This window comes from Rhinoraja longicauda, chromosome 21 (genome assembly GCF_053455715.1).
Source record: "Rhinoraja longicauda isolate Sanriku21f chromosome 21, sRhiLon1.1, whole genome shotgun sequence".
Classification (NCBI taxonomy): domain Eukaryota; kingdom Metazoa; phylum Chordata; class Chondrichthyes; order Rajiformes; family Arhynchobatidae; genus Rhinoraja; species Rhinoraja longicauda.
In genome coordinates this window covers 31,439,227-31,454,102 of record NC_135973.1, presented here as the reverse complement: position 1 = coordinate 31,454,102, position 14,876 = coordinate 31,439,227, and the positions used below count along the sequence as shown (strand labels likewise).

The 14,876-nt window shown below is 41.5% G+C and overlaps 1 protein-coding gene across 4 annotated transcripts in view; it reads left to right on the top strand.

Moving 5' to 3' along the window:
• fbxl16 (F-box and leucine-rich repeat protein 16) overlaps positions 1-14,876 on the top strand; it is a 175,364-nt gene that overhangs the window by 98,401 nt on the left and 62,087 nt on the right. For all 4 annotated transcript variants that reach the window (XM_078418240.1, XM_078418237.1, XM_078418241.1 and 1 more), the window contains exon 3: positions 13,129-13,637. In XM_078418240.1, coding sequence (XP_078274366.1) covers positions 13,129-13,637 — 509 coding nt within the window. The remainder of the gene's footprint in view (positions 1-13,128; positions 13,638-14,876) is intronic.

Below are 14,876 nucleotides of genomic sequence, written 5' to 3'. Positions count from 1 at the left end.
AAGTTCTATCACTCACCTAGATACTCAAGGCAATCTAGAGTGATCAATTAACTTAGTCACTCACACGTCTTTGTGATGTGGGAGGGAATGTGAGTTCCCAGTGGGAATCCATGCAGTCCCAAGGAAAATGTGCAAACTCCATGGATCAGAGGTGAACCTTGCTGAAGTTGTGAGGCAGCTGCTTTACCAAAGATACTAGAGGAGCAAGATGAACCACTCCGTCAAAATCGCCTATACTGAAGTGTAGTACGCAACGTCCGCCATTTCAGTAGGCTAAACCCGCCATCCGTTATGCCTCTCGTAGTGAAATCAGTGTTTTGGGGGAACAGTATGTGTGATGATACCATTCAAATGCAGAATATATCTCATCTATTAATTCACAGATTTTGTTATTTTTCTTTTAAAATGTTTCTGCAAGTTTCTGCCTACTAAAATGGCGGCATGACACACTACGGTTTTTAGGGTTGAGTGTCCTATCTTGCTCTGCTCTATTATCTTTGAGCGTTACTGGGTTACTAAGGTTTTCTAGCCTTGACCTCACCCTCAGCTGGCCACCGATCATTTGCATCCCCCCTCAGTCACAAATAAAAACTTCATTCTGCACAAAGACATTGTTAGTTTGACATCAAGGTTTTGCTTGCTCCTGAATATCTCTTCAAACTATTCAGGGATTTTCTTCGTATGTTGCAGTGCAGTGCAATCAAAACATCACCTTAGCTGCATACAAAATGTTCTACCCTGGTGACTTCCGGTTGTTGGATGCTATTAGTGTTGTGTTTCTTTAAGTTTAAATGTGCACATGCAAGTGGCAAGGCCAACTTAGTAAAGATCACAGCCCTCATCAATTCATTCTACAGGTTTCATGACATAAGAACCAAATAACTGTTCAGCATCATAACACAGTGTGGCTGAGGCATCAGAACACAGCGTAGCTGGGGCATCAGAACACAGCGTAGCTGGGGCATCAGAACACAGCGTAGCTGGGACATCAGAACACAGCGTACTGAGGCATTATAACACAGCATAGCTGAGGCATTATAACACAGCATAGCTGGCATCATAAAACAGCATAGCTGAGGCATCAGAACACAGCGTACTGAGGCATTATAACACAGCATAGCTGAGGCATTATAACACAGCATAGCTGGGGCATCAGAACACTGAATGCCACTCATTCACTTTGCAGAGTGTTAACCTACAGGCGTTTCAGCACTTTGATAAAATAATACAAACGTGACAATAGGTGCGGGGTGAGGCCATTTGGCCCTTCGTGGAGTAAGGGAGCAGAGAGAACATTATAAAGAAGGTCCTGACCCAAAATGTTGTTTGTCCATTTGCTCCACAGATGCTGCCTGACCAGCTGAATTCCTCCAGCACTTTATGCTAAGCTTGCAGTAAATTGGCTTAGGATTCGGTTTAATGCATATGTGGAATTTGTCCCCATTCAAGCTGATATTTTTAACTTTGCACATATTGGCATATCGCTTCAGAAGCTCATCTAAATCTGGTTCAAAATGCTCCCATGAAATACATTCTTCAAATCCATTTTTAATTCTTTGAGCCCGCATTTTCAAAATAGCGTTTTTTTAATGTCGTCAGCTATTTATGACTGGCAGGTTCTCAGCTTGAGTGGAAATTTTGACACAACACATGTGACCTAGAGTTTTCGGTATCTTGCCAGAATATGTCATCAGATTCAGCATGCCTTTAATTAATGACATTTATCTGAACCTCCACCTATAGTGAAACAATCAAATCATAAAATTTCAATTTAATTTTAAAATCACTTAATCTTTCATTGTTGCAACTGATATATATATATATATATATATATATATATATATATATATATATATATATATAACATAGAATGCAGAACAGTACAGTAAAGAAACATGAGTTTTGGCCCACAATATCTGTGCCGAATATAATGCCAAGTAATCTCATCTGCCTGCACATGAACCCTGTCCCTCCATTCCCTGCAAATCCATGTGACTATTCATAATGCCACTATAGTATCTGCATCCAACACCACTCCTGGCAACACGTTCCAGGCACCCACCACCCTCTGTAAAAAAACAATTGCCCCACAGATCTCCTTTAAACTTTGCCACACTCACCTTAAAAATAAGCACTATTATCTTTGACATTCCCACTCTGGGGAAAAATGTTCTGACACACTATCCTATCTACGCCACGCGTAATTTTATAAAGTTCTATCAGGTTTCCCTTCAACCTCCTGTGTTTTAGAGAAAACAACCTGAATGTGTCCAACTACTCCGTATAGCTGATACTTTTTAATACAGGGATCATTCTGGTAAACCTCTTCTGCACACTCTCCAAAGCCTCAACATCCTCCCTGTAATGAGGTGTACAGAACCCCACGATGTACTCCAAATGATGAATCTTGTTTTATTGCTGCTCATTCCTTCTCTCCAGAGATGCTGCCTGACCCGCAGAGTTACTCCACCATTCTATGTCTATCTTCGGTGTAAACCATCTTCTGCAGTTCCTTCCTACACTTATTAATGTTGAAGCATTTTTCTGCTCTACATTGGCTCACAACGGTGATGGCCGATCTTTGTGAACTGGGTCGAACTTTCTTCCACCAGTCTCAACCTCAGAGCTCCCACTTTTCCAAAGGTATTTCCTGTCAGCATTAACAGCCCAAAATTCTTTAGTACTTTTGGAAGTTATCTCCATTGATGCGGCAATTTTACGTGCACACTTAAACTTAAAGCCTTTTGCATTTAATAATCTGGATTAAATTTACTTGTTTGTTAACCTACTTTGGAATTTGACCCCCAGAAAGGTGCCAGAATTACAGATACGAGACAGATTTAACGTCGCTCTGTAACAGTAATAATCTCACCACAGCTTTGGTCTTCCGTTCTAAATGCGTATCTTCCTTTGATCTCAGAAATGCCGGATCAAAAAGATTCTGCAATCTCTATCAGATCATCAAGTGAAATGCCGTTGGTCCGATATGATGCCAAGAGGATTGCTAAAGTGCCAGACATCCCTGAGCTGACCTCAGTATAATTACTTTGTTATGTTTTCATGTGGCTTCATTTTGACCAGACATACTTTCACCTTCACCTTCAATTTCAAAGTATTAGTTACTCTGAACAATTACGTCACCATCCATTTTACATAAAAAATGAAGAGCTCATAAGCTCCTATCACAAATGCCAAAGTTTCCAATATAATTGGAGTTGGTGTGAGCTACTATGTTTCTTGTTGCAATGATTATTGGGAGAGGATCCATGAGACCATAAAACGTAGGAGCAGAATTAGGCTATTCGGCCCATCAAGTCTGCTCCGCCATTCAATCATGACTGATCTATTTTTCCCTCTCAACCTCATTCTCCCTTCTCCACGAAATCTATGATGCCCTTACTAATCAAGAACATATCAATCTTCACCTTAAAAATACCCAATGACTTGGCCTCCACTGCCATCTGTGGCAATGAATTCCACAGATTCACCACCCTCTGGCTACAGAAACTCCTCATTTCTTTTGCCCATTCTGCCCACTAGCCAGCAACTAAACTAACTTTGATTGTTACAAGGCTTAGATCCTGCCATCAGCATGCACCATGTATTATTTCCCCTAAGATAGACACAAAAAGCTGGAGTAACTCAGTGGGACAGGCAGCATCTCTGGAGAGAAGGAATGGGTGACATTTCGGGCAGAGACCCTTCTTCAGACTGGTTAGGGATAAGCGAAATGAGAGATGACGATGATGTAGAGAGATAAAGAACAATGAATTTCCACTGCCTGAAATCTCACTACTGGCCCTGTCACTGCAAGTCTGCATGTTGAAGTGTCCATGACAAACCAGATATTTTCAAACTCCCACTCTCACCATTAATATAGTTGACAACATTTTACTTTGGGCAGCTTGCATCTCACCCTGATCACCAGTGCCCCTGTACGTTCTTTGTCCTGGCTAAGTCCTTTCCCATCAGGTAAAAGGTACAGAAGTGCAAAAACACTCACCACCAGATGCAGAGGCAGTTTTTTCCCAGCTGTTCTCAGGCAACTGAATCATCCTACCACCACCAGAGAGCTGTGCTGAACTACTGTCTACCTCTTTGATAGTCCATTCAGACTATCCTTGACCGCGGACTTTGCTGGCTTAACCTTGCACTGAAGGTTATTCTCTTATCGTGTATCTATGCACTGTAAATGGATTGATTGTAATCATGTATTGTCTTTCTGCTGACTGGATAGCAGACTTTTCACTGTACAAGCTTGCGACTGCGGCTATCCAGACAGGACCATCCCACACATCGTGAATGGCTGCTCACTGAGGCTTTTCCCTGGTGCCATCAAGGCCATCCACCCAGCAACTGATGCTGCCCTGGCCTGGATGTCTACCCTTGGCCTACAACTTTAGGCTGTGCACGCCATAAGCAAGAAGAAGAAGACTGTACCTCGCTCGGTACACGTGACAATAAACAAAACTGAACTGAACTCCCCGTGCAATAACAGACAAAGAGGAATGCAGAGAACGTGGTGTGCTCTAAGTGAGTCTGCTTTTGTCATCATTCTTCTGCAGACTGCACAGAGGTGCATAACAATGCACGCATGATTGAGTATGTCACGCAGTGATATCACACTCATTTATCCCACAACTGTCTAATTGGATCCATAATTAATCAACGTACCACTAAAAAAAGGCTTCCAGCTTGTGGGAAGTATTTTTCACAAGCTAAATGAAATGATTCATAAACTGAATCTGAAATTTAATTACGCATATGTAACTTGATTTGTAAATCAGCGGACAAATAAATAACTGAAATTGTGGGCAATTTTATGAATTTTTAAATGGATGTATATTTGCAAGTTAATGTAACCTAGAAACCAAAAACACTCACCTATGGTAATTAAATGAACTTTTAATGTAAAATAATAATATTTCTTCACATAAAATGGAAAATGCTGAAGCTTTCTTACGCGACTGTTTGCGGAGCATAGTTTTAACATTGCAGCTAAATATTGTGGTAGATACTAAATCACATCCACTGAATCTTGTAATCTTTAATCTTACTCCATGAAAACTGTGATGAATTAGCCCACTGTCCAATTCAGTTTCACAGTGGTCTGAGCTGTGCAGATATAACAATGACAGTTTTTGCTACAATGCACCATGAAACTGACAGCAACCTTGGAGGAAACGTATATACAATTATAGATGAACATCCATATGTTGCCAACGCATATTTTCTCAATGCATGCAAAAGGTTAATAATCAGTGAATTGATGAAAACTTCAAATGTTTGAGTATAGGAGCAAAGAGGTCCTTCTGCAGTTGTACAGGACCCTAGTGAGACCGCACCTGGATAACTGTGTGCAGTTTTGGTCTCCAAATTTGAGGATGGATATTCTTGCCATTGAGGGCGTGCAGATTAGGTTTACTAGGTTAATTCCCGGAATGGCAGGACTGTCATATGTTGAAAGACTGGAGCGACTAGGCTTGTATACACTGGAATTTAGAAGGATGAGAGGAGATCTTATCGAAACGTATAAGATTATTAATGGGTTGGACACGTTAGAGGCAGGAAACATGTTCCCAATGTTGGGGGAGTCCAGAACAAGGGGCCACAGTTTAAGAATAAGGGGTAGGCCATTTTGAACTGAGATGAGGAAAAACATTTTCAGTCAGAGAGTTGTGAATCTGTGGAATTCTCTGCCTCAGAAGGCAGTGGAGGCCAATTCTCTGAATGCATTCAAGAGAGAGCTAGATAGAGCTCTTAAGGATAGTGGAGTCAGGAGGTATGGGGAGAAGGCAGGAACGGGGTACTGATTGAGAATGATCAGCCATGATCACTTTGAATGGCGGTGCTGGCTTGAAGGGCCGAATGGCCTCCACCTGCACCTATTGTCTATTGTCTATTATTTGTGATATGTTCTAATAGAATACCAAAGAGTGTTATTTATTTTCTGGTTAGTTTTAATGGCATGATATGCCACAATGCACAGCAAACTACTTTAGCCTAAACTTTAATTTTGTGCATGTAGATTGTAACTCTCTTTGATTTTGTGATTTTTGTCATGGATACTTAAAAATACAATTGATTCACTAGTAGTAAAAGAACTTGTTGGCAGATATTTTGGCATTCAGCATTCACCTCAGTCTCCATTTTTTCATGCATTTTTAAATATTTGGAGCATCTTGGGGTGCAAGTCCATAGCTCTCTGAAAATGGCAACACAGGTAGATGACTTTTAAGGATAATTGGGAAGATACATGCCCTTTCTGTTCCCATACCCACTACCCAGTAGTGCTATTTCTTGCTATTTCACTTGCAGATTATTGAATTGACCTTGTGCCTATAATACCAAAACAATATATCTGTGCAAAATAAGGACACAAAGTGCAAGAGTAACTCAGCGGGTCAGGCAGAATCTCTGGAGAACATGGATAGGTGTTCATTTTGAAGAGGGGTCCCAACCCGAAACATCACCTATCCATGTTCACCAGAGATGTTGCATGACCCACTGAATTACTCCAGCACTTTGTGACCTTGTAAACCAGTATCTACAGTTCCTTGTGTCTACATCTCTTTTTGTGTCCAAATGGAATAAAGCACCGAAGTTCATACATCATCTCCAGTACAATATCTTTTCAAAGATCGTAGTGAGTGATTTCAAATTCTGTATGAAGTTTATGTAAAATGTAGAATGGTTGTGAATTTGCTAAAATGTTGGATTATTCACTTTAGTTCCTATTTGATGGATGTTGTGGTCTTTTGTGTAAAAAGACCCAACAACGAGGAATAAAAGTGCACTGGATCATTGATGTTAGGATAATGGATCAGCGTTTATGGACCTACTGTTCCAGCATGAATTTCTTTAGTCAGAGAGTGGCGAATCTGTGGAATTCATAGTCACAGGAGGCCAAGTGAATGGATATTTTTAAGGCAGAGATAGATATTCTTGATTAGTATGGGCGTCAGGGGTTATGGGGAGAAGGCAGGAGAATGGGGTTAAGAGGGAAAGATAGATCAGCCATGTTTGAATGGGGGAGTAGACTTGATGGGTCGAACGGCGTAATTCTGCTCCTATCACTTATGAACCTATGAACTTTAACTTTAATCTGCCAACTGAAAATGAATGTATTCAATGCACCAACAACATGTTTCTTACAATAATTAGTGAGAACATTTAAGAAAGCCACATTTATTTAGTGTCTTCCATGATGTCTTTAAGTAATCTATTACCACAGTAATAGGAAACAAAAGCAGCTCATTTAACAAAAGCAGCTCATTTAACAAAAGCAGCTCATTTAACAAAAGCAGCTCATTTAACAAAAGCAGCTCATTTAACTGAATAGTTTCAATAAAGATGACTAAATGGTTACAGATTGGGTGGGACACCAAGCGTAACTCTCCTCGCATTCTTCAAAATAGTACTGTGGGATGGAGACACATGGAACTGCAGATGATGGAATCGTGAGTACAATATCGTGCTGGGGTAGCTCAGCATGTCTGGCAGCATCTGTGGAGGATGCAGATTGCTTATCAATTTTCTCTGGAGATGCTTTCTGACTCATGAGTTACTCCAGCACTTTGTGTGGTACTGAGGGGAGGGGGGAGAGATCGGGAAGGGGGGGGGGTGGTGGGGGGAGGAGGGGAGGGGTGGAGGGAGGGGGGAGGAGATGGTGCTGCACCAATGCAGGAGAGGTTTGGGCCCAACGGGTCCACTTGGTCCAGTAAGAACTAAATAGATATATGGGTTGAAGGTAGACACAAAATGCTGGAATAATCCAGTGGGACAGGCAGTATCTCTGGAGAGAAGGAATGGGTGGCGTTTCGAGACGAGACCCTTCTTCAGATATATGGGTTTATGACTAATGCTTCGGTAAAGGAGGATCACCAATGGGGACTGATTGGAAACAGTGTGATTTCTTCTATTTAATTACATATATTTAATTGTGTGGCTTGCTAGACCATTTCAGAAAGCAGTTAGTATTCAATAACTTAATTGTGGATCTGAAATCAGATATTGGATAAGTACAAGAAGATTGGGATGCCAAATTTTGTCACTAAGGTATGATAGTTTTTTATGACAATTCGTTATATTCACTATTACTAACAAAAAATCTATTGATCAATTGAACCTAAATTCCCCATGGAACCCCCATGGTAGGATTTGACTATTTGTGTCTAGATCTTTGGTTCAGGCCACACCTGGTCATTAGTCCAATAGGATAGTCATTGTAGAAGACAAAGTGCTGGAGTAACTCAGCGGGTCAGGCAATATCATGGAAGACATGGATAGGGTTTCTTCAGACTGGAGAAAGGTCCCAACCCAAATTGTCAATTATCCATGTCCTCCAGAGATGCAGCCTGACCCGCTGAGTTACTCCAGCGCTTTGTGTTTGATGCAAGATTTCAACATTGGCAGTTCCCTGTGCCAACATAATCCCTATAATATTCCATTCTTTCACTCATAATTAAGTATATATCCAGGTCCTTATGACAGTAACTGTTGAATCTATTTTTACCACCTTTTCAGGCAGTGTGTCCAAGATCATGCTTTTAACAAGTGGTCCTTAATTCCCCATTCCTTCATTTGACAATTACCTTAAAATGACAACTACAAAAGTTGCCTGTGGGGAATGGAATCTCTTAAGTGAGAGATTTGTTTAGCAACACTGATCTGTAAATATGTTTCATCACAAGATTTTGAATCTTGAGATTTTTTTATTTCTTTCAGTATCTTGAAGGTTATTGTAACTCTGCCTTTCAAAAGAAAAGTGTTGTCTTGACACTTTATACATCTTTTAAATCTTCAATTTGAGCTACATAGATCAATTTCAATACAAAACTACAAACATGTTTCAAGGTTAAAATATTTTTCAATTAATGTTGTAAAATATCAAATTTAGGCACTAAGTATTTACCACCTATAACATCACCCAATGAACACATACAAAATGCTGGAAGAACTCAGTGGGTCAGGCAGCGTCCATGGATGGAATGGACAGAAGACATCTCGGGACAGAACCCTACTTCAGAGTACGGGGTAGAACGCTGGAAAAGAGAGATAGGAGGGTTGCTGCCGATTAAATGGTAGATGGCATAAGAAAATAACTGCAGATGCTGGTACAAATCGATTTATTCACAAAATGCTGGAGTAACTCAGCAGGTCAGGCAGCATCTTGGGAGAGAAGGAATGGGTGACGTTTCGGGTCGAGACCCTTCTTCAGACTGTAAATGGTAGATGGTTACAGGAGGGGGTGGGAGGGTAAATTGGCAGATGGGTGCAGGTAGTGATAAAGGCTGGATGTGAAAAGGAGACAAAAAGGTGTCAGATAAGGAAAGAAATAAAAGATTAAAATATAAAGTTGGATCGGAAGGTTCTCAGAAAGAAGAAAGTCGGAAAGAAGGTTCTCGACCCAAAACGTCATCAGGCCTCTCCCTCCACAGATGCCGCCTGGCCCACTGAGCTCTTCCAGCACTTGTTTATTTGCTCCATCTTTTGCTTGACTGGCTTTGCCTGCCCCCCCATCTCTCTCTTCTCGCTCACCCCCCCCCCCCACTGCATCAGCCTGATGAAGGATCCTGTCCCAAAACGTCACCTGCACATTTCCTCATTGGATGGTACCTGATTCAGAGTTCCTCCAGGACTTTGTTTTTTTGCTCAAGATTTCCAGCAACTGCAGTTTCTCGTGTCTCCAACATTTACCAATATTGCTCTTTTTTTCTTTTCGAGAAAAGTTTATTTGACTTCATTGATTAGAAAAAAAATTATTGTACACCGCGATCATTTAAACAATGTGCTCAAAAATTTGGTTTTCAAGAATAGGCACCTGGGATCTGAATTCTGGGATCTGAGGCCGTGAGCATTGGATTGATTCCCACCCCCAGCCTTGCAGTGGGAATTTATTATCAATTATTGATGATTAATGTCATTCTCAGACCTCCCTGTGGATATTGACCGTTCTAATAACGGTTGTGTCGGTAGTCTTCCTCATCACTTGTTGGGTACAATGGCATTTCAAGCTTGCCTGTACAAGCAAACAGAATTCACTCGGTCATGGAATATCAACGGCTGTGACCCACACTCAAAATAACTCACTGAACCAGTAGCAACGTATTGTAATACAATCCTCCATACGGTGAGCTTGATATGTTTAAATCATGTAAGGCTCCCTGCCATTTCAATCCCACTCTTTGTTTTCCAGCAGAGAGTGGATTAAAGCAGCCAATGTACTCACAAAAAAGGCATGTTTACTTGATCGCGGAGAAAAGGTTGCTATCAGTTTTGAAGCATCTTTAAATAAGACAACATCTCGGCATGACTCAGAAATATCCTTTCAAAAACACTGATTGTTTTTTTAAAAACTGCACCTTGCTAATTCAATATCCTGTTAAATGATGCGAGTTAAATATAGAACTGAGGGTATTAACTGGTTGATTTCACAACCTTTCTGGCTCTTGTTACTTCTCAATTGACAATAGCAAGATAAATGGTTCTTTCCAACAGCTTTTGCTTATCATATCAATGTTCTAACTCATTCTGACACCCTTCATTTATGCTTTCTGATTAATTTTGCTCTGATGTTAATCAATAACTGTTAATGATTTTGATGAAGAAGTTCTTCCGTTGCAGTGGTATTAACATATCGTGCTGGCTTGGAGCACTGCTTCAATCAAATAATAATGAATTCAATCACCATCCTTTCTTCTAATTTCCCAAAGAAATTTATGGAAGAAATTATGTAAGCACATTTAATCTTATCATTTAGGGAGACTTCCTTCGAAATGTGTATTTTAACTTACACATAACTTTTAACTGAACTCTTTGCTTGGTTGCTGAAGCAGAATTGTCCAACAACTATGTGAATTGGCAATCCCCAATTTCCGTGGCTATCTTCTTAGATTAATTTACTCAAACTGCCTCCACCCAATGCATTTTAGCTTTGGGCTGGGACCTTGCCTGACAGAGATTAGATGCTCTGGTCAGGTTTTATATATTAAAAATGTACCTTCAATTAAAAGTAAATTAGGCAGTATATTATGTTACTTCAAAATATTACTTATTTCCACAGAGGCAAAATAATGTGAATGTCTGAAAGCAGAAAATACCATAAATGTTCACCAGGTCAGGCAGCATCCATGGAGAGGGAAACATAGTTAATATTTTGTACCAAGGAACTGCAGATGCTGGTTTACACCGAAGATAGACACAAAATGCTGGAGTAACAGCGGGACGGGCCGCTTCTCTGGAGATGCCCTCTCCAGAAAGCCTCTCTCCAGAGATGCTGCCTGACCCGCTAAGTTGCTCCAGCATTTCGTGTCTATCTATAGTTAACACTTTGGCACGGTGACAGTTCATCAAAATCTGATTTTCTTAAGTTTTCAACCCTGGCTAAGTTATGGGGTGAAAAGTACCAAGTATTGATAAAGTGAATAGAAATCCATGATGTGAGTGGAAAGTAGTCTCTGGGGAGATCCCAGCCTTCTACTGGATTAGCTCATGACTTAGCTACCTGTGTGCCCAAGGTGATGTGAAATAGAGGAGTCCTGCTTGATCGTTCAGGGTAACTTACTCAGAGTACAGAACTTGACCTTGGATAATCAATCAATCAATCAGTTGAGATTGAATCTGATTTCATTTGCGCCATGTACCACATGAATCCTATCAGAAAGATGAATTCAAATAGTTAGCATATTTATTTAAATAAATGCTACCCTGCCAATGTTTACGAAGCCTGTCCTATGTCAACCTGCCAGAGGACATTGGTCAAAGATGGACACAAAACGCTGGAGTAACTCAGCGGGTCAGGCAGCATCTCTGGAGTAAAGGAATAGGCCGAGACCCTTCTTCAGACTGAGAATCAGGGGAGATGGGGGACTAGAGATAAGAAAAGGTACAAAAACTAAATGAATGAAAGGTATGAAAAGAACAAATCAAAGCCAGTCACGTGATCAAAGAAAGGTGAAGCAAATAGTGAAACTAAGCAGTATGACAGTGAAACTAGTAGGACAACTACGGTGGGAGAGGGACGGAGGCGAGAGGGAACGCAAAGGTTACTTGAAGCTAGAGAAATCAATATTCATACCGCTGGGTTGAAGCCAGATAGCTATCGCTAACTAGTTAGCAAACTAAAAGGCAATAATGCAGTCCCAGATTTCCTTTGACATCATTAACTACTTATGTTTTACCCTTGGAATCTGACATAATCTCAAATGCATGTGCACAAGCTATAAAAATTACAATTGTTGTTCTGGGTCTAACATTAGATAACCAGATATAACAGGATAGCTGCAATGAGTTTCCATTTGTGCTAGAATTCAACAGGTTCAATGGGTTGATCCTTGACTGATTATCGTGATCTTGGTTGACGAGATTAAGTGCGATGAGGAAGCATTGACTCTGGAATAAGAACTCAAATCTTAAGTTAAGAAGAAATTAAATTGTCCACATTTTCTCTGACCAGTGGAACCATGCATTTCGTCTCGTGAATGCTTTACTGCTGGGGGAACAAATCAGTTCTCTTATTCATTGGATAACCAGAGGTCATAGCCTCGGAATTAAAGGACGTTCTTTTAGGAAGGAGATGTGGAGGAATTTCTTTAGCCAGAGGCTGGTGAATCTGTGGAATTCATTGCCAATAGACGGCTGTAAAGGCCAAGTCAATGGATATTTTTAAGGCTGAGGTAGATAAATTCTTGATTAGTACGGGTGTCAGGGGTTATGGGAAGAAGGCACGAGAATGGGGTTAGGAGGGAGAGATGGATCAGCCATTATTGAATGGTGGAGTAGACTTGATGGGCCGAATGGCCTGATTCTGCTCCTGTCACTTGTGAACTCATAAGCTAACTGCCAGTTTAAAGTAGTATAAGAAAATAACTGCAGATGCTGGTACAAATCGAAGGTATTTATTCACAAAATGCTGGAGTAACTCAGCAGGTCAGGCAGCATCTCAGGAGAGAAGGAATGGGTGACGTTTCGGGTGGAGACCCTTCTTCAGACTCCAACAGTTACTCCAGCATTCTGTGAATAAATGCCAGTTTAAAGTGCTTGGGACTCAGGTAAAGTGCTAACGTGCAGGTAAGGAATTGCAGCTGCAGATTTTGACACATTCTCTCCGCTCTTTCCGTTCCTCAGGTCATGCTGGAGCAAATGCAGGGACTGGCCCACCTGGAGCTCTCCGGCTGCAATGACTTCACGGAAGCAGGGCTCTGGTCCAGCCTTAACGCACGGATTACCTCCCTGAGTGTCAGCGACTGCATCAACGTGGCGGATGACGCCATCGCCGCCATTTCGCAGCTGTTGCCGAACCTGACGGAGCTGAACTTGCAGGCCTACCACGTGACAGACACGGCCATGGCCTATTTCACTGCCAAGCAAGGTTACACCACGCACACCCTCCGCCTGAGCTCCTGCTGGGAGATCACCAACCACGGTGTGGTGAACATGGTGCACAGCCTGCCCAACCTCACGGCACTCAGCCTCTCGGGCTGCTCCAAGATCACTGACGATGGCGTGGAGCTGGTCGCGGAGAACCTGCGGAAGCTGCGCTGCTTGGACCTGTCGTGGTGTCCACGCATCACTGACATGGCACTGGAGTACATTGCTTGTGACCTCCACAAGCTAGAGGAGCTGATATTGGACAGGTAGACTAAAGGCTGCATCTGGTAGTAATAATATTGCAGGTCCTAAGTTACAGTAAGTCACGTTAAATTGCTATCAGGTAAACCATTCGGTAAAGCAACACACGGTGTAAATTTTCACGTAATTGTGAAGATACATTTCAATTCCAGCTTTCGGGTTCTTCTACACAAATTGCAATTCTCCATTATCATTGTAGAACGACAAATATTAACTAGCATCAAAGCACAGGCCAGTGACTGCAACATTTCACATCTCTCTCGTTCTCATTCTCTCTCACGCTGTTACTCTTCACAGAATTGGGTCGTTTTGTTCAATTCCAGCACGATTTCAAAGGCAATAAGATCAGACCCTGGAAAACAGAACTGAAATGATAAAACGGTGGAAACACTCAGCAGGTTGGATAGCCTCTGGGGAGAAGGAAACAGAGTGGGGGAGGTATTTGTCCGCGGATGGTGTTCGGTCTACACATTGTATCCTGCAGCTGAAATATGGCTGCAGTAAGTAACTTTAATGGAACCAAATTTGAGAAGCACAGTGCCCATGCAGAAAGTATCTATCTTCCTGCATGTTTAGCACCACCATTCTGCCAGCTAAAGTAGGACAATAACCTGCCATTTGAATTGGTTTTGCTCCTCACATATGCTGCTCAACCTGCTGAGAATTATCGGCAGACACAAAAAGCTGGAGTAACTCAGCGGGTCAGAGAACATTTGTGGAGAAAGGGAACAGGTGACGTTTCGGCTCGAGACCCTTCTTCAGACTGAGAGTCTGAAAGGGAAAGGGAAACGAGAGATATAGACGGCGGTGTAGAGAGATAAAGAACAAATGAATGAAAGATATGCAAAAAAGTAACAATGATAAAGGAAACAGGCCTTTGTTAGCTGTATGCTAGCTGAGAACGAGTGCAAACAATGAGACTCAGCAAGACGACTTTGAAGCCGGTATGATTTGGGTGGGGGAGGGATGGAGAGAGAGGTTGCAGGGGTTACTTGAAGTTAGAGAAATCAATATTCATACAACTGAGTTGTAAGCTGCCCAAACGAAATATGAGATGCTGTTCCTCCAATTTGCGTTTATACCATTTTATGATTTGTATTTCTCCAAGATTAGAGTGTTACTCCACGCCTTCTCATCGCAAACCATCATCCCTGAATGCTCCAGGAGGAGTTGAGTGTAAAATACGTGAACCAGTTTGATCAAGTGAGGGTCCATTTACATTTTAAACTGAGGCATCTGGACGG